Genomic DNA, 15,737 nt, shown 5'->3' with positions numbered 1-15,737 from the left:
TTACTAAACCGTGATCAATGCATATTGAGGCATGATTGGAGTTAATAGAGGGAGGGGGCACCCCGTGTGATGTCATAGACTCTTGACTAAGAAATTGTGGAGAGTGAAAGGACTACAGTGACAACTGGAGGCCCAACAGTGACCTCCAAGTCTGCCATGCTAGTGTATTATTGCTATTAAATGAACAGCGATAATACATTGCAGTATATACGTACTGCAGTGAATTATACGAGCGATCAAAAGATTGCAGGTTCAAGTCCCCTACAGGTACATAAAAAGAGAGGGGGAAAAAAAATCAATCCAAAAAAAAAAAAAATCAAAATACTTAAAAAAAATTTTTTAAGAAACTTTTCTGCACGCTTCCATTTGTTTAAAAAACAAAAACAAGGACTCAAAACTGGAGCTCGTCATGCAAAAAATACAGAGCTGTCCAGGAAAATGTAAAAACAAAAAATTCAAAAAGGGGTTTATTGCATAAAAAAGTTGAAAAACCTTAAAAAGAAAAATAAAATTTAGCTATCAATGTAATCGTACCAATCTGCAGAAAAATAGTCAGGGCGGTTTCACACCTGCGTTTGGAGTCCTTTTATAACTGATCAGTTTTTAATTGAATGTGGAGCAATTACGAACTGAAGCAGAACTGATGCATGCACGCAAATACCTAATTTGGGGTAGAGCAGCTGATTATTGGATATGCAGGTCCTTGCACACTCCACAAGTTTCCCTCTTGGAGGTCTGCCAGAGTTCTTTCTTAACATGTGCACAAGGAGCACAATACACTCCTGGCTGGTGGGTGGTGGCTGGGCTTCTCCCTCCTCATCCTCTCCCAGGGCTGGTCTTCTCTCCCCTTCCCCACCCCAGATAACCTATTGTTTTGCTTTGCAGTGTACTGATAAAAAGGATTTGTTGAACACTATTGGCAGACAAAAGCCCTTCAGTTTGCTTCCCTGTCACATACCTTAATGCAAAAAACAAAATGGAAAGGTGCTTTCAACTCTTTTGGACAGGAACTATAACGCTGCAGGTGAAAGGAATGGAGTCAGACTGACCCAAACTGAGAGGCAAAAAATATATTGCTTGCTAGGGGTCTTTATTTAAGAAAACAAAGACCGAGGGACAGACGCAGCTATGAAACCACCCTTACCATGGCACTGACACCACATACTGAATGCCATAGGAAGACAAATGGCAAAACTGATGTGTTTTTCCCTGCCTCTCCCAAAAATTAATAAAACTTATACCATACCCCAAAATGGTACGAATAAGAAGCACATCTCGGCATGCAACAAGCAAGCCTTCATACAGCCCTGTCGATGGGAAAATAAAACTAAGTTTTTGAAAAGTGGAAATAAAAATCCCCAAATATCAACGCACCCTTGAGTAAATAGGCAATGTCCTTAAGGGGTTATGGTGTCCAGCAGAGCAGTACGATGCTCAGATTCCCGGCTGAAGTCTCTGGTCACAGACGCTGCGCTGTCCGCTTACATGATCCGCGTGGATGCAATATCCGGATGCAGCAATGTTTCACCTAGACTACAGTAAAGCCCTTTATTCAGCTTTTGAATAGTTCTGTTGTGTTAGGATAACCTATTGCCCCAAGTTATGAGTGTTGGCTTAAACTTGGCTACATCTGTATACTGCATATGTGCTCCATGAAATGCACAATAAAATGTGTCATGTATTAAATGTAATTAGACTCAAATAGGAAGAAGTGTGTGGGAGTATGCGGATGATATGAGCATATCACACTATTAGGACTCAATTTTCTGTGCAGCGCTGCAGAATACAATATATAGCTACAGACCTAAAAGACGATAAAAGACCCACGGTGTAACCTACACGGGATGTAGATCACTAAGAAAACTATTTATACATGAGCGCTCGTTTCCTGAGCTCAGCCACAGGAAGTGCAGAAGAGCAGGGGAAGCGGCACAACCGTCACGCCACATGACCGGCTGATACAGTGTCATTCTCTAGAATCCGCTGAAGTCTACTACAAGGAGCCCCATTGATCTGCACTTACAGATGTGTCCACCCTTAACTATTCTTCAACGGCTCTACAATGTCATAAAACCAACTCAATACAATCTAACGCCATCCAGTAACAAGAGATCCACCGTATATGCTAAATGTTTCTGACATAAGGAGGGGCACATCTGTATAGTAACATGCTCAGCCTACAGCTATCCCCTTTGCTCAATTATCACCCCCTTTAGGACTTTTGGGGATTCTGGTCTAGAGGTCTACACAATATTTTCTGCACTTGGACAATTTTAATAATCAGTAATGAGTTTGAATTGTGGCACTGAAGCAGTTAACTGCTGGGATTGGTACATTCCCCAGCACCTATGGTTGCAGTGAGACAGCTATATATTACATATATGCTCCCATAGGCGATGACAGGGTTCACTAGTGATGCTTGTGCAATCAGCTTCACATAATGCATCATGATGCGGAAGCTACCTGACATCTACCATTACGTAAAGGTGCTCAGACAAACGAACACGCAGGTAGAGCGGCGACAAATTCTGCTACCATTTATCTGTCAGGTCCCATCTCCCAGGTATTTGAAAAGAAAAACTATACCTATGATAAGACAGCAAAAATCTTTTTACAATGGTCGGCGGTATTAGTGTATCTTGACGCCACCGGAAGCTAGGGGTTTGACAGAAGGAACACCCCTGTCACACCCCCAGCCCCCGATAGGGTCAAGAGCAGAAGGTCCTAGGAGCTGACCGGAGTAGCTGTAAATGCTGCCATGTTTAACCTGTAACATGCCAGCATTTACATTTGATAATCTAAGGCTAAGAAGGACAGTTACCCTCACCCAAAGCCTGCAGTGTTCTGTGCTGTGAGTTAGTTGGCGTCCGCCGGCTCTGTAATAGGTCACCGCCGGAACCCCAATGCCGTTTCATGTGGAGGCTCTGTCTCGCCAGCTGCCTCTGTGCTTTAAGTTGCCGGTCGCCACTGTCTTACTGCTGCATGACCGATGCTCCCATGCTACATCTGTAGGCTCCGTCCCAGCCGCTGCCTATGTGCTGGAAAGTTGGTGACAGCGGCGCTCCCCCGCTCACAGCTACCAAAGCTGCGGGCATTCAGGGGGAAGGGCAGCACGGTCGGCCGGCACAGATACACACGCTTAACGGCGCTTAGCAGTCCGCTTGATGCCACGTACCAGTCCCTGGTGGCCAGGACACCCAGCGCTTCTTCAATGACTGTGGCTCCTCATTGTGGGGTGCAAGCGCCCACCGCTGTATGCCTTTGCAAAAAAAGTTTAGTGGGCTCCCATGACCTGAAGGCTCACCGACTCTGCAGCCAATCAGGTACAGGGGGAGTCACCCCTTTGTCAATCTTGACTCCATCAGGACTTCCTAGTGGCATCAAGATACGCTAATACCATGGTCGGCTTCAGTAAAGATTGGAACATCTATTCTAGAGGAGTGACTAACAGCAGTTCCCATCTTACCAGCACTGCTGGATTGTTGTTTGTACATCTCTATCTGCTCTTTGGCCTTCAGCAGCTGCTCTTCTAGCGCCCGTATCCTCCCGGCTGCAGCTCCTTGCTCCACTGGGCCTTCAGGTATCCTAAGAGGCAAGAAAAAGTGATAGATTATTACATGAGGGGGGAGCTGGTGGAAGACTGACAGCATGCAACAAACTCAAGTATGTAACAAAGTTTACAAAACTTTGTAAATGGCCACTGAACTTTCCATACATCAGAAGCACAGCGATACAAACAGCAAATAAGAGATGTGATGCATCTTATCAAAGAAAACGGCTTCTCTCTCCCCACATCCGGCTGCTCTGCTAAACCAACTGTTCGCTCACTCTGAAAAAGTGCAAAAATGCAGCACATTTCCATTTTTTTGTCATGTTTTAGTTACTGAGAAACGGAAATAAATGTTTTTGTATTTTCCCCTAGTTATTTCCATTTTCCTATTACTAAGACGGAACAGAAAAACAGAAATGTGGTGGACGGACTAACGGTAGTATGAATGCACACTTGGTAGACAAGACGGGAGTATCAAGCTCACTGACAGATCAATAACATGCCGCCCACAGAAGTCTATAGAGAAAGGAGGTGAAGGAGGAGCTGCTGCAGCGTATAGTAAGTGTTTTACTGTCTCACAGCTACTGGAATCACATCTACACTCTGAGTACTTCTCAATAATGTCTTACATGCTGCTTCTGCTTCTCTGTATGTGACATATAGAAAGAAGAGAGCAGGATCTCCTCTATTGAAGAATACATAGAGTATTCATAGGGAGGCAAAGCACTGAAGATCGCACATGTTCCCCACCAACAGAAGGAAGAGTCTACCAGCTGTACGCTTCATGGACAGTATGGAGTAACTTCAATAGGAGATAGAACCAAGTGGCACTGCCCAGATGGAGAATATATGGGTGTTACTGATGGTACATTTAGAGGAAGACACCTTATCAAGTGCACTATACATTATTAAAGGGGTTGTTGAATTGTAAACTATTGATGGCGTAGCTTCAGGAGGATTTATCAATAACAGATGGATAGCGGTCCATCTCCTGGCACTCCTGTTGTTCTCTGAGTCAATGTGCTCATGCACTGACCCGATTTCTAAAGAAAGCAAACAGCTCTGTTCCCAATGCAGTGGCCAAGCTTGGTATTGCAAGGCAAGTTAATGAATGAAAACAGGATCTGCAACACCAAGCCTGGCCACTGCAGTGGGAATGAAGCTGTCTGCTGGCTGCAGAAATCAGCTCAGTGGACAAGTGCACCAGCCCAAACAGCTGTTCAATGAGGATCCCAGGTAATGGATACCCGCCAATCTACTATTGATGACCTATCCTGTGGACAGACCATCAATAGTTTACAACGAACGACTCACAAGAGAAGGAAAGGAGTATAATGGTCTATAGAAGTTTCAGTAGATAATCCTGATGAACCCACAAATATCCTCTGAAACCACAATCTAGGTGGCACCTTTCCAACTCCATGTCTGGAACAGTGCAATACAAGTACTGATGCATCCATGCATGGAGATGATCTCAGTCATCACCTTCCCTCGAAGTACCCTATAAGTGCCATTTCCTTTTTCGGTCCTTTAGCTGCTTAATGTTTCCTCCTGTAATGAACGTCTGAACTCAGTTTGCCGAGAGCAATCATGAAACTAACAAACACAAACTAAATAAAGGGACTGCTTCACAAAGTGTTTTAAAGGACATCCACCTTATTTTAACTTCATTTAAGGGGGTTATCGAATATTAATTCAGGCTATGATAATAGGACATTTGGATATGGAATTTCTAAAGGAACAGCATGCGTAAATCAGAGCACAGAAGTGCTACACAGAACATCTCCTGCTCTGGAGGAAACTGGCCAAGAGAAAAATGTGCAATACTTTATTTCACCTGCTGGAGCGCTGTTGTGAGATTGAACACTTGCTGACATTTGTAAAAAAAATAAAATCTTATACGTGACTCAACACAGTATAATGTACAAATCTATACACAGTGCTGGTGCCAATGGGAGTCTGACCTCTTGTAATTAGCTCTATGTGATACAGCAGCTCAGCACTCTGAAGTGATTAATACTACCCACGACACGGTTTCTAATAGAAAAATTCATTTTTCTAGTCCACGATAGCCCCCTTAATGGGATTAGTCAAGGTTTTTTGTTGTTTTTTTTAAAAAACTTGCTAAATCTGTAACATAAAAGTAGCAATATAAAAAAAATATATAACATACTCCCCTTCCTCGCTACCCTGCTGCTTTTGACCCGCTGGTCTCTGGTTCCTGCGTGTCTTCACGCCTGGGTACAGGGAGCTGGTGATGACGTCACTGACAGCAGGGCCGTAAGACTTCTGCAGCCAAGTCGGCTGGCGATTACCCGTAGCAATCACAGGCTCAGGAGTCAGGATGTCTTCACTCCCCATGCGGAAAGGAAGCACAGCAAGAACCGGCAGAAGTAAAGCGGCAGGGTAGGTGCGTATATCGTCTTTTATGTTACTATTGTAGACCATGCTGGTTTTTGAGAGGGAAAAAAAAAGGTGTCCCCGGATACCCCTTTATCAGTTCATGTACGTAAAATCTTTTGTAATGCTACATCATTAAAGGCTCATGAACACACAATGTGCATGGACTCCATTACAATTCCATTCACCTGTTAAATTCGCGGTGGATAATTTCGACATTCACCTCTTTAGGTGGCAGAATTTCGGCGCAGATCCTGCCCCAAAATCCACATCAATTTAACATTTTACTGAATACTATAAAAACTGCACTGCGGTACATGAGGATTATTCCAGATGGGGATTCTGAAATTAAAAAAAAAAAAAAAACAACCCCGGGCATGTCAGTTCTTGGCCTGGTTCCTGGGCGGCAGCACACGGATTTGCGCAATTGACGGGGGCTAAATGGACGTGCAAATCCGCATCAAAATCTTAAGTGGAACTCAGAGGCTCAAGCCTTAGAGATCTGCTACAGAGTGAGCTATCAAAGCCATGTCAGAGACATCCAACGTGGACCGGGCAGGGGAAAAGTCTGTATGGATGAGACCACCGCTCAATCTGCGACTCAGCCTCGAGAGTTCCTCTATGGATTTGGTCCATCAATGGGACAAATATGCATGCGGCAGTCCAACGCGCTTTCCCTGTGGAAACTGCTCCAAGAACTGAGTGAGCGATGGAGCATGGCGGACTTTTTGTTCTAGACGATTTTCACGCCTGCTAAAAATGAGGGGTACAATATACCCCCCCGTCGTGGATCCGTACAGCAGTGTGCATAAGCCCTATAACCAGTCTAGGAAGTGGCTGGACTTTTCCCCACTGACCCAACTTCTACATGGATCGATACAAAACAATACAAAAATTTAGATGCAAGAGTAAACCGTCTAGGTGCGTTGGCAACCAGGCTCGGGGGACTTGTCAAGGCTGATGTAAGAACAATTAACATGGCCGCTTCCAGTCCTATTAGCGCATTCAGAAATGCCAACATCAAGCGCGCAATATATATAAAATCAATCACTTCAAGTGAGAATGAAAATTGAATCTTTATAGCTATAAAAAGCCAACCTATTAAATGAAATAACTATGGAGGTCATAAGAAGGAACGATTGGGACAATTTCATATGGCAGAAGGTATCATCCGGGGCACAAGGGACATTTGTCTCTTATCTCTGGATGAAGCTGTGGCTGAACGCGGCTTACAAAAAAAAGCCATTCTAGTCTGCGGAAGAGAATTAATTCAAAGTCTTGGAATAAAAGTAACCTCTAGATTAGTGTTGCTGCGATCAATTTTAATTGTGCTCAGTAGCTAGGAGGAAAAAAAAAAATCAAAACTCATTACGGACTCTCAGACTACAAATTAGGTAACACAGCAACATATTCATGGAATGGAGGGGGAGGTTAATGCTCAGTAAACAGTCTACTCTGCCTCAGATCAGGTTCATTGGGGTTAGGACCAAAGAAATGACTGGGCACAATGGATGGTTGGGTATACAGAAACACTGGTACTGCCACTCACTTTATAATGGCGCCCCAACTCTTCTATATTGGGGAGCTGCTTAATAAAAAAGCTTTAATAGTTGTCATAATTATGTGAATATTGATGTGGATTAACACTGTCGATTAAACACCACGAGCAAGAAGTGTAGTCATGGGAGCCGCTGTCACCGTACTGAAACATTGATCACATGGTCCGTCTTATCTGCCCTTAGATCTATCCGAATAGCAAGGAAATAATATAGGACTATCTCAGGCATGGCCAAATTAATTTATTGTTGATTTTCCAATCACGTGTGCTGGAAGCTTGTTCCAAGCATCTACTACACTGTCCGTAAAAAAGTATTTCCTGACATTGCCTCTGATCTGCCACCGAACTCATCTCCGATTGGGCCATTTCTATTCTAAGGTCCAGATAATTTAAATTCTTCCCCTCCCAAATCTTAGTATTATAACATATAAAGGTTTCCATCATGTCCTCCTCTCCCTTCTTTCTCCTGTAACACATATATAAAGGTTTCCATCATGTCCCCCCTCTCCCTTCCCTCCGCCTGTAACACATAGAAAGGTTTCCATCATGTCCCCCTCTCTCTTCTATTCTCCTGTAACACATATAAAGGTTTCCATCATGTCTCCCCTCTCCCTTCTCTCCTCCTGTAACATATATAAAGGTTTCCATCATGTCCCTCTCTCCCTTCTCTCCTCCTGTAACATATATAAAGGTTTCCATCATGTCCTCCTCTCCCTTCTCTCCTCCTGTAACATATATAAAGGTTTCCATCATGTCCCCCTCTCGCTTCTATTCTCCTGTAACATATATAAAGGTTTCCATCATGTCCCCCCTCTCCCTTCCCTCCGCCTGTAACACATAGAAAGGTTTCCATCATGTCCCCCTCTCTTCTATTCTCCTCTAACACATATAAAGGTTTCCATCATGTCCCCCTCTCCCTTCTCTCCTCCTCTAACATATATAAAGATTTCCATCATGTCCCCCCTCTCCCTTCTCTCCTCCTCTAACATATATAAAGGTTTCCATCATGTCCCCCTCTCTCTCTCCTCTCCTCCTGTAATACGGTATATATAAAGGCTTCCATCATGCCCCCTCTCCCTTCTCTCCTCCTGTAATATATATATATATATATATATATATATATATATATATATATATATATATATATATATATATATATATAAAGGTTTCTATCTTGTCCCCCTCTCCCTCCTCTTCTCCTATAACACATATAAAGGTTTCCATCATGTCCCCCTTTCCCTTCTCTCCTCCTGTAACACATATAAAGGTTTCCATCATGCCCCTTCTCCCTTCTCTCCTCCTATAACACATCTAAAGGTTTCCATCATGCCCCCTCTACCTTCTATCCTCATGTAACTTATATAAAGGTTTCCATCATGTCCCTCTCTCCCTTCTCTTCTCATAAAACACATATAAAGGTTTCCATCATGTCCCCCTCTCCCTTCTCTCCTCCTATAACACATCTAAAGGTTTCCATCATGCCCCCTCTACCTTCTATCCTCATGTAACTTATATAAAGGTTTCCATCATGTCCCTCTCTCCCTTCTCTCTTCCTGTAACATATATAGAGGTTTCCATCATGTCCCCCCTCTCCCTTCTCTCTTCCTGTAACATATATAAAGGTTTCCATCATGTCCCCCTCTCCCTTCTCTCCTCCTGTAACATATATAAAGGTTTTCATCACGTTCCCCTTTCCCTTCTCCTCTCCTGTAACATATATAAGCCTGGGTTCACACGGGGCAGATTCCCGTCGAAAATTTCGCGGTTTGGCCACAGCAAAAGCCGCGAGATAACCGCCGCGGTTTCAGCCGCAGCGGCTTTGAAGCGGCCCGGGCGCCCGCTCTTTTCGCTGTGGCCGGCGCTCCCATAGAGGAGAGCGCGGCCGCAGCAGAATGAAAAAAAGAATGGACATGCTGCATATTCTGAAACCGTGGCCGCGGAAATAATATAGGACTATCTCAGGCATCGCCAAATTAATTTATTGTTGATTTTCCAAATCACGTTTGCTGGAAGTTTGTTCCAAGCATCTACTACACTGTCAGTAAAAAAAAGTATTCCCTGACGTTGCTTCTGATCTGCCACCGAACTCATCTCAGATTGTGCCATTTTTGTTCTTAAGGTCCAGATAACAAATTCTTCCCCTCCCAAATCTTAGTAATAGAACATATAAAGGTTTCCATCATGTCCCCCTCTCCTTTCTCTCCTCCTGTAACACATATAAAGGTTTCCATCATGTCCTCCTGTCCTGTAACACATATAATGGTTTCCATCTTGTCCCTCTTCTTCCTTCTACTAATTTTGTAGCCAATCTTTGGAATTGTTCTATTTTAGCACTGTCTTTCTGTAGAGGAGATCTCTAAAACTGAACTTAGTACAACGGATCACTATCTCCCTCTTTCTACTGGTAATACCTCTAGCTCTGTAGTTAAAGGGGTTGTCCCGCGGCAGCAAGTGGGGGTATACACTTCTGTATGGCCATATTAATGCACTTTGTAATGTACATTGTGCATTAATTATGAGCCATACAGAAGTTATAAAAAGTTTTTCACTTACCTGCTCCGTTGCTGGCGTCCTCGTCTCCATGGAGCCCGCCTAATTTTCGCCGTCTAAAATGGTCGAATGGCCAAATTAGACGCGCTTGCGCAGTCCGGGTCTTCTGCTTTCTTCAATGGGGCTCCGTGTAGCTCCGCCCCGTCACGTGCCGATTCCAGCCAATCAGGAGGCTGGAATCGGCAATGGACCGCACAGAAGAGCTGCGGTCCACGGAGGAAGAGGATCCCGGCGGCCATCTACACCGGTAAGTATAGAAGTCACCGGAGCGCGGGGATTAAGGTAAGCGCTGAGCGGTGTTTTTTTTTACGTCCCTACATCGGGGTTGTCTCGCGCCGAACCGGGGGGGGGGGGGGGTTTGAAAAAAAACAAAACCCGTTTCGGCGCGGGACAACCCCTTTAAGCATCCTACCTGCTTTCTTTCCTGCCCGACTGCATTGTGGACTCATTGTGAAGTGGTCAGAAATCAGAACCCCTAAATCTTTCTCTTCTGAAGTCCTGGATAATACAGAACAGCTAATTCTTCTCAGTCCAAAGATTTCTTCTCTTCAAGTGCATCATTTTACATTTGGAAACACTGAACTGTAGCTTCCCTTGTTTTGACCATTTATCTAGTAAAGCTAAATTGTTTTCCATGTTCAAGACACCCCCATGAGTATCAACCCTATAGTACACTTCCATGCCATCACCAAACAGACAAACCTTACCTACTAAATCTCCTATGTCACTTACCAACATATTAAAAAGAATAGGACCCAGAACAGACCCCTGTGGTCATCACTTGTTCTTACCTTTATGCTGGCGGTCTTTAAGGCCAGACTCACACGGCTGTAATTCACGGCGTGCCGGAGACACACGCGCAAACATGCAGCAAAGAGCTCAATGACATGCATACTTGCTGCGTGCCGCTAATTGCCATGCACTATCTTGGCGTCTACGCTTGCGTAATACACGCCACAATAGAACATGCTGCAATTTTTGTTTTTGCACATGCAGATTTGATGCGATTCATGTGAGCGGCACCATGGGAGCCCATGAGAGATTGGCACAGCGCACATAATATGCTCCGACCACAGACTCATGTGAGCCCGGCCTCACGCACAAGATTGCATCACATACGGTAATAATGCATTTCAACACCGCCACCTAAAAGTTAACCTGCAGCCGGCTCCATCCTGATGCGGTTTTCAATGCCTCTACAGGAAAGCCCAGTTTGCCATACGGCACCCCAATATTACATCTCTGTACTGTGCATTGTAGAACAAGACTGACTGCACATTGCTGTATTCGGGAAGCGGTGTAGCGACTGTTACTAAAACCCCCAACCCCCTTATAACAGCTAATTAACTCCTCTTCCTGTAAGAGTAATCTCACGTGCATCAGATTTGCGGTGTACAAGCTACACAACAAATCCAGAGAAAACTGCAGAGTAATTTGTGCCAATTTGTAAGGATTTTGGTGCCGATTATTCTTGCAGATTTGCCTCTATGGATCGGCTAATATAAGATACAACTATTTGCACTCCCCTGCGTAGACCCCGTCAGTCTCGGTGTCCTTACTTGCGGTGATGACACGTGACTGCTGCCTCGGCCGTACCGCACGTGTACAACTACAGATTTCCATGGTTTGGCAAATCCCAGCAAATAGAGATAAAGGCAATAAATCTGTTGCCAACATGGCACGCTGCCAGCCTCTGTTAATACATCACTTAGGGGGCAGCAATGCAGGAAGGAAACGCTGCAGGGTGCCAGTCACAATTTTGAAGGGGTTTTCCAGGGAGAATACTATTGATGATCCATCCTGAGGATGGATCATCAATAGTTGATAAGCCGGGGACCGTCGCTCGGGACCCCGACCAATCAGTTGAGTGGGCGCATGCTCTCAGTGCTGAAAATACATAGAGGTGGGAGCGAAGCAGCAAAAACCTCTGTGCCAACCTCCATATAGTGGCGGTGCTTGTAACTGCAGGCACAGCTTGCATTGATTTCAATAGGTGCCGTGCCTGCAGTTACAAGCACCGGCCACTACATGGAGGTCGGCACAGAGACTTCCGCTGCTTCTGCTCCAGCCTCTGTGTATTTGTGGTGCTTACAGCATGCGCCCGCTCGGCTGATCTTAAGGGTCCTGAGTGACGGACCCCAGCCGATCAACTATTGATGACCCATTCTAAGGATTGGTCATCAATAGTATTCTCCCTGGAAAACCTCTTTAAGATGGAAAATCCACAGCGGCAGCAAAGTGAGTGAAATGGCTCATGCTGCCAAAACCACGGGCGCTTTATTCTGCTGCGTTTACGTAAAAACATACTAATAAGTGTGACTCTGCTGGAATGGAGCTCTGAGTCCAAGAGGCGGGCTGTGCCACGCTGTCCCCGCCCATGTCATCAGGACTGACAGCCTTCTCCCTACACACAAGTAGAGATGAGCTGTCACTCTTTATGCTACAGGCAGGGAGAAATCAGCAATAGAAAGTGAAACCAGCTCCCCCACACCAGACACTGTCCTGGAATCTAGGTGCAGGGAAGGAAGCCGCCTCGGCCATGGATGGATCCAATCCCAAAACACAAAATTACTTCCAGAACTCATATAAAGTTTTAAAAAGGAAACTTATTACAGCTTCCTTAAAAACAACCTGATAGAAGTAGATGGAAAAAAGGGGAACGCTTTTCCATTTATGAGGATGTTTTAAGGATACTATAATAAAAGTTTCCTTTTTAACTTTACCGGAATTCTGCAAGCAATTTTGCATTTTGGAAGCGGGCAGGAAGGGTCTGGTGAGGCCACCCCTTCAACACAAGAGCTCAACTCCGAGTCACTCCTAGGGATGTTTTTACTGAAATGCAGCAGCACTTCAGAATCAAACACACATGGTCCGAATGGGCATATCTGTCCCGGATCCGTGCTACCTGCGGCTCGGGCGGCACCACCCAGAGGTACGGTTCACTTTACACAATTCTGCGCAATTCATGCAGAGATTGGCTGCAGCGTTTCCATGTTTACTCGACATCGCACAAGGCTAGTATGCGAACACTGGTGGGCAACCAGGCACGTGATCTAATGGAGGACCAAGTGAGGCACGTATAGTGGGTTTTACTTTTTAATTATTTTAAAGTGCTTTTCTTATTGTACGATTGTGAGGATGTTCCTCCAGATCCACAGCAGCATTCATAACACTAGGGTTTCATTGTGGAGTTGATTTCTAATGGGTTTAATAAATCGGGGCTCATTCCACAGAAATCAACATCATGTGGATTTACAAATCCCCCCCCAGGTCAATTTATACGCAAAACTATTTTTTCTAGCAAGTTGATGAGATTTATCTAAATCTCATCCACGTAATAGCTGCTGTATTTTGCTGCAGATTCCACAGTATGTCCTCCTTATGCGGATATACCCAAAGGATGTATTCGCATGGGCGGCTAGTGCATGTAGTCAAAAAAAAGTATTGCAAATAGCGGTAGTTGAGGAGAACATTAGACGCAGCAAATAACCATAGTGCAAAACTACAGAAATCTACAGTTCAAGTTTTAACATACTATTTTGTAATTGCATAGCGCACGACCATTCCTTGTGAATACGCCCCAAGCAAGATGTAAGGAGAATTTATGTGTTTACCAAGAAGACAATCTCAGATCTTGTGTAGAAGCATGAGCCCCTGGGAGAAATACAAATCACACCAGCCTGTTGCAGTATCTGATGATTTCTAATGTATTCAAAGCTGTATGTGGTTTATATACCATAAATGACATCACAGGAAAAGTACATACCTCAAAGATTAATAAGAATACATGATAGGCTACAACTAAAATGTTTAAGGTTACAGGTGTCACTATAACATACAAAGAAACCGTTATTATGACAGTGAGAAGGTATGCAAGGGGTGGGGGTGGGGGGGGTCTGAGTGACCATCTTATCTTCTGTCTGTCTTTATCCTGTACCAAGCACTGGTATATAGAAATAGTTTTGTTTAACCCCTTCACTACTTATACTAGCAGGATGCTAGTAGAAGTAAAATAAAATAAAATAAAATAAAGTATTTGCACAGTGGTATCACACGCATTTTATAAATTTGGATGGGGCTGAGCTGCAATAACATATGCAGCCCACAGGCAAGAGGGGGAGCTATTTCTGGAAGAAAGCAGCCATGTTTTTTAATCTCAGCCATTCCCCTCTGACATCCAGCAATGAACAGGCAAAATCCCAGAGATAAAAGGAATTATTGAACGATGTAATATATTAGGAAACCTATTCACATTCCTCTGTCGTTGTCTAAAGCGACTCGATAATTCCTTTCAGTGCCTCTTAAAACCAAACGAGATGCTATAAAGCAAAAACTTCCCATCGACAAAGCAGCTTTGAACTCCCTATCATAGAGGAGACATTTGTGGAAAATCCTTTAGCTTCTTTATGAACCCGGAGAAGAACATGGCCGTCTTAACGTGGCGAACTTCAGAGACGGAATAAATCCCATTTCTTGTTCCTGAATAATCTTGCTAATGTTTTGTGCTCATTAAAATGTACATGAATGACATTGGCAGTCAATTAGAGAATACTACGTCAAAAGGTCAAAAAGGGAGGGGGAAACATTGGCTAGGTACTCAAGCAAAAAGATTTCCCTAAGGAAAACCTTTATGAAGAGCGATGCAAGGAGCGCGCAAAACTAAATGAGAAAGAACGAAAAATGAAGTCAAAAATTAAAGCCTGCCTTGGTCCATCTTGTCACATCTGCACACTGGGAGCCTTCGGCTAAGTTCACACTGGTGGTTTTTCGACTGATCCAACTGGTGTTTTTTTTTGTTTTTTTTAAACTGGAAATCATATAACTGCATGATGGTTAGCAACATTGCCTTACAATGCTGGGGTCCTAGGTTCAAATCCCATCAAAGGTAACATCAACTTTCAAAAACTCCCTACAGCCATCATCCTTGGTTAGATTTGAACCTACAACTTCAACACTGCAAGACAGCAGTGCTAACAACTGAGCCACCACACCTTGTAACACTGAGGTCCCAAGTTCATGTCTGAGTATGGACAACATCTGCCATCCAATGCAAAAAAAAGATCCATCTGTACTCAGTCTACGAAACTGGAAACACATGATTAGTAGTCGGCGCTTTTGATCCAGTGTAAAAAAAACGGAAAGGAGACGGAAAATAGTGCAACTGAAGGCTTCGATACATTTCTATGGGTTCGCCTTCCCCCATTGGATCATGCAAAATGAAACAAAAAATGCTTGTGTGAAAAGGCCCTTGTATTCCGTTTGTAGCAACGGAAGCTTTTATTTCTATGACATTTCTCCTTCTCCATGAATTCAAATAATTCCGGCTGTCCTTGGGCATTGCGATATACCATCGCTGATTTCTGCCACTGAGGAGCATTATGTCACCACGATTTTCTGTGATATCATTAGGATAGGTTAAGCGTGGAAGTTTGCGGCATGTCGTTATTTATATCCGCGAGCAGAAAGTCACCGCCTTTTTCCCGCTCGTGTACATCAGTCTGCGCTTTCCAGGGTTATCCTATGAAAAGTGTTTATTGCGTTACAGGCATGCGGATTATCGCCACAGGTAACGCCTGTGGACAGGAGGCCTAATAGTCCCGCACATGATCATTCTCCCTCAGCTCGATGTCCATGACTAGATGATGCCCACAGCTCTTCCCTTGGTACCCCACATTGTGC

At 44.1% G+C, this 15,737-nt stretch overlaps 1 protein-coding gene across 2 annotated transcripts in view; it reads right to left on the bottom strand.

The window, feature by feature from the left end:
• The window catches only part of FUT8 (fucosyltransferase 8), a 158,414-nt gene that overhangs the window by 54,530 nt on the left and 88,147 nt on the right, over positions 1-15,737 (bottom strand). For both annotated transcript variants that reach the window (XM_066608684.1, XM_066608685.1), the window contains exon 4: positions 3,467-3,585. In XM_066608684.1, the coding sequence (XP_066464781.1) occupies positions 3,467-3,585 (119 nt within the window). The remainder of the gene's footprint in view (positions 1-3,466; positions 3,586-15,737) is intronic.

This window comes from Eleutherodactylus coqui, chromosome 6 (genome assembly GCF_035609145.1).
Source record: "Eleutherodactylus coqui strain aEleCoq1 chromosome 6, aEleCoq1.hap1, whole genome shotgun sequence".
Classification (NCBI taxonomy): domain Eukaryota; kingdom Metazoa; phylum Chordata; class Amphibia; order Anura; family Eleutherodactylidae; genus Eleutherodactylus; species Eleutherodactylus coqui.
This window is presented reverse-complemented; position numbering and strand designations above follow the sequence as displayed.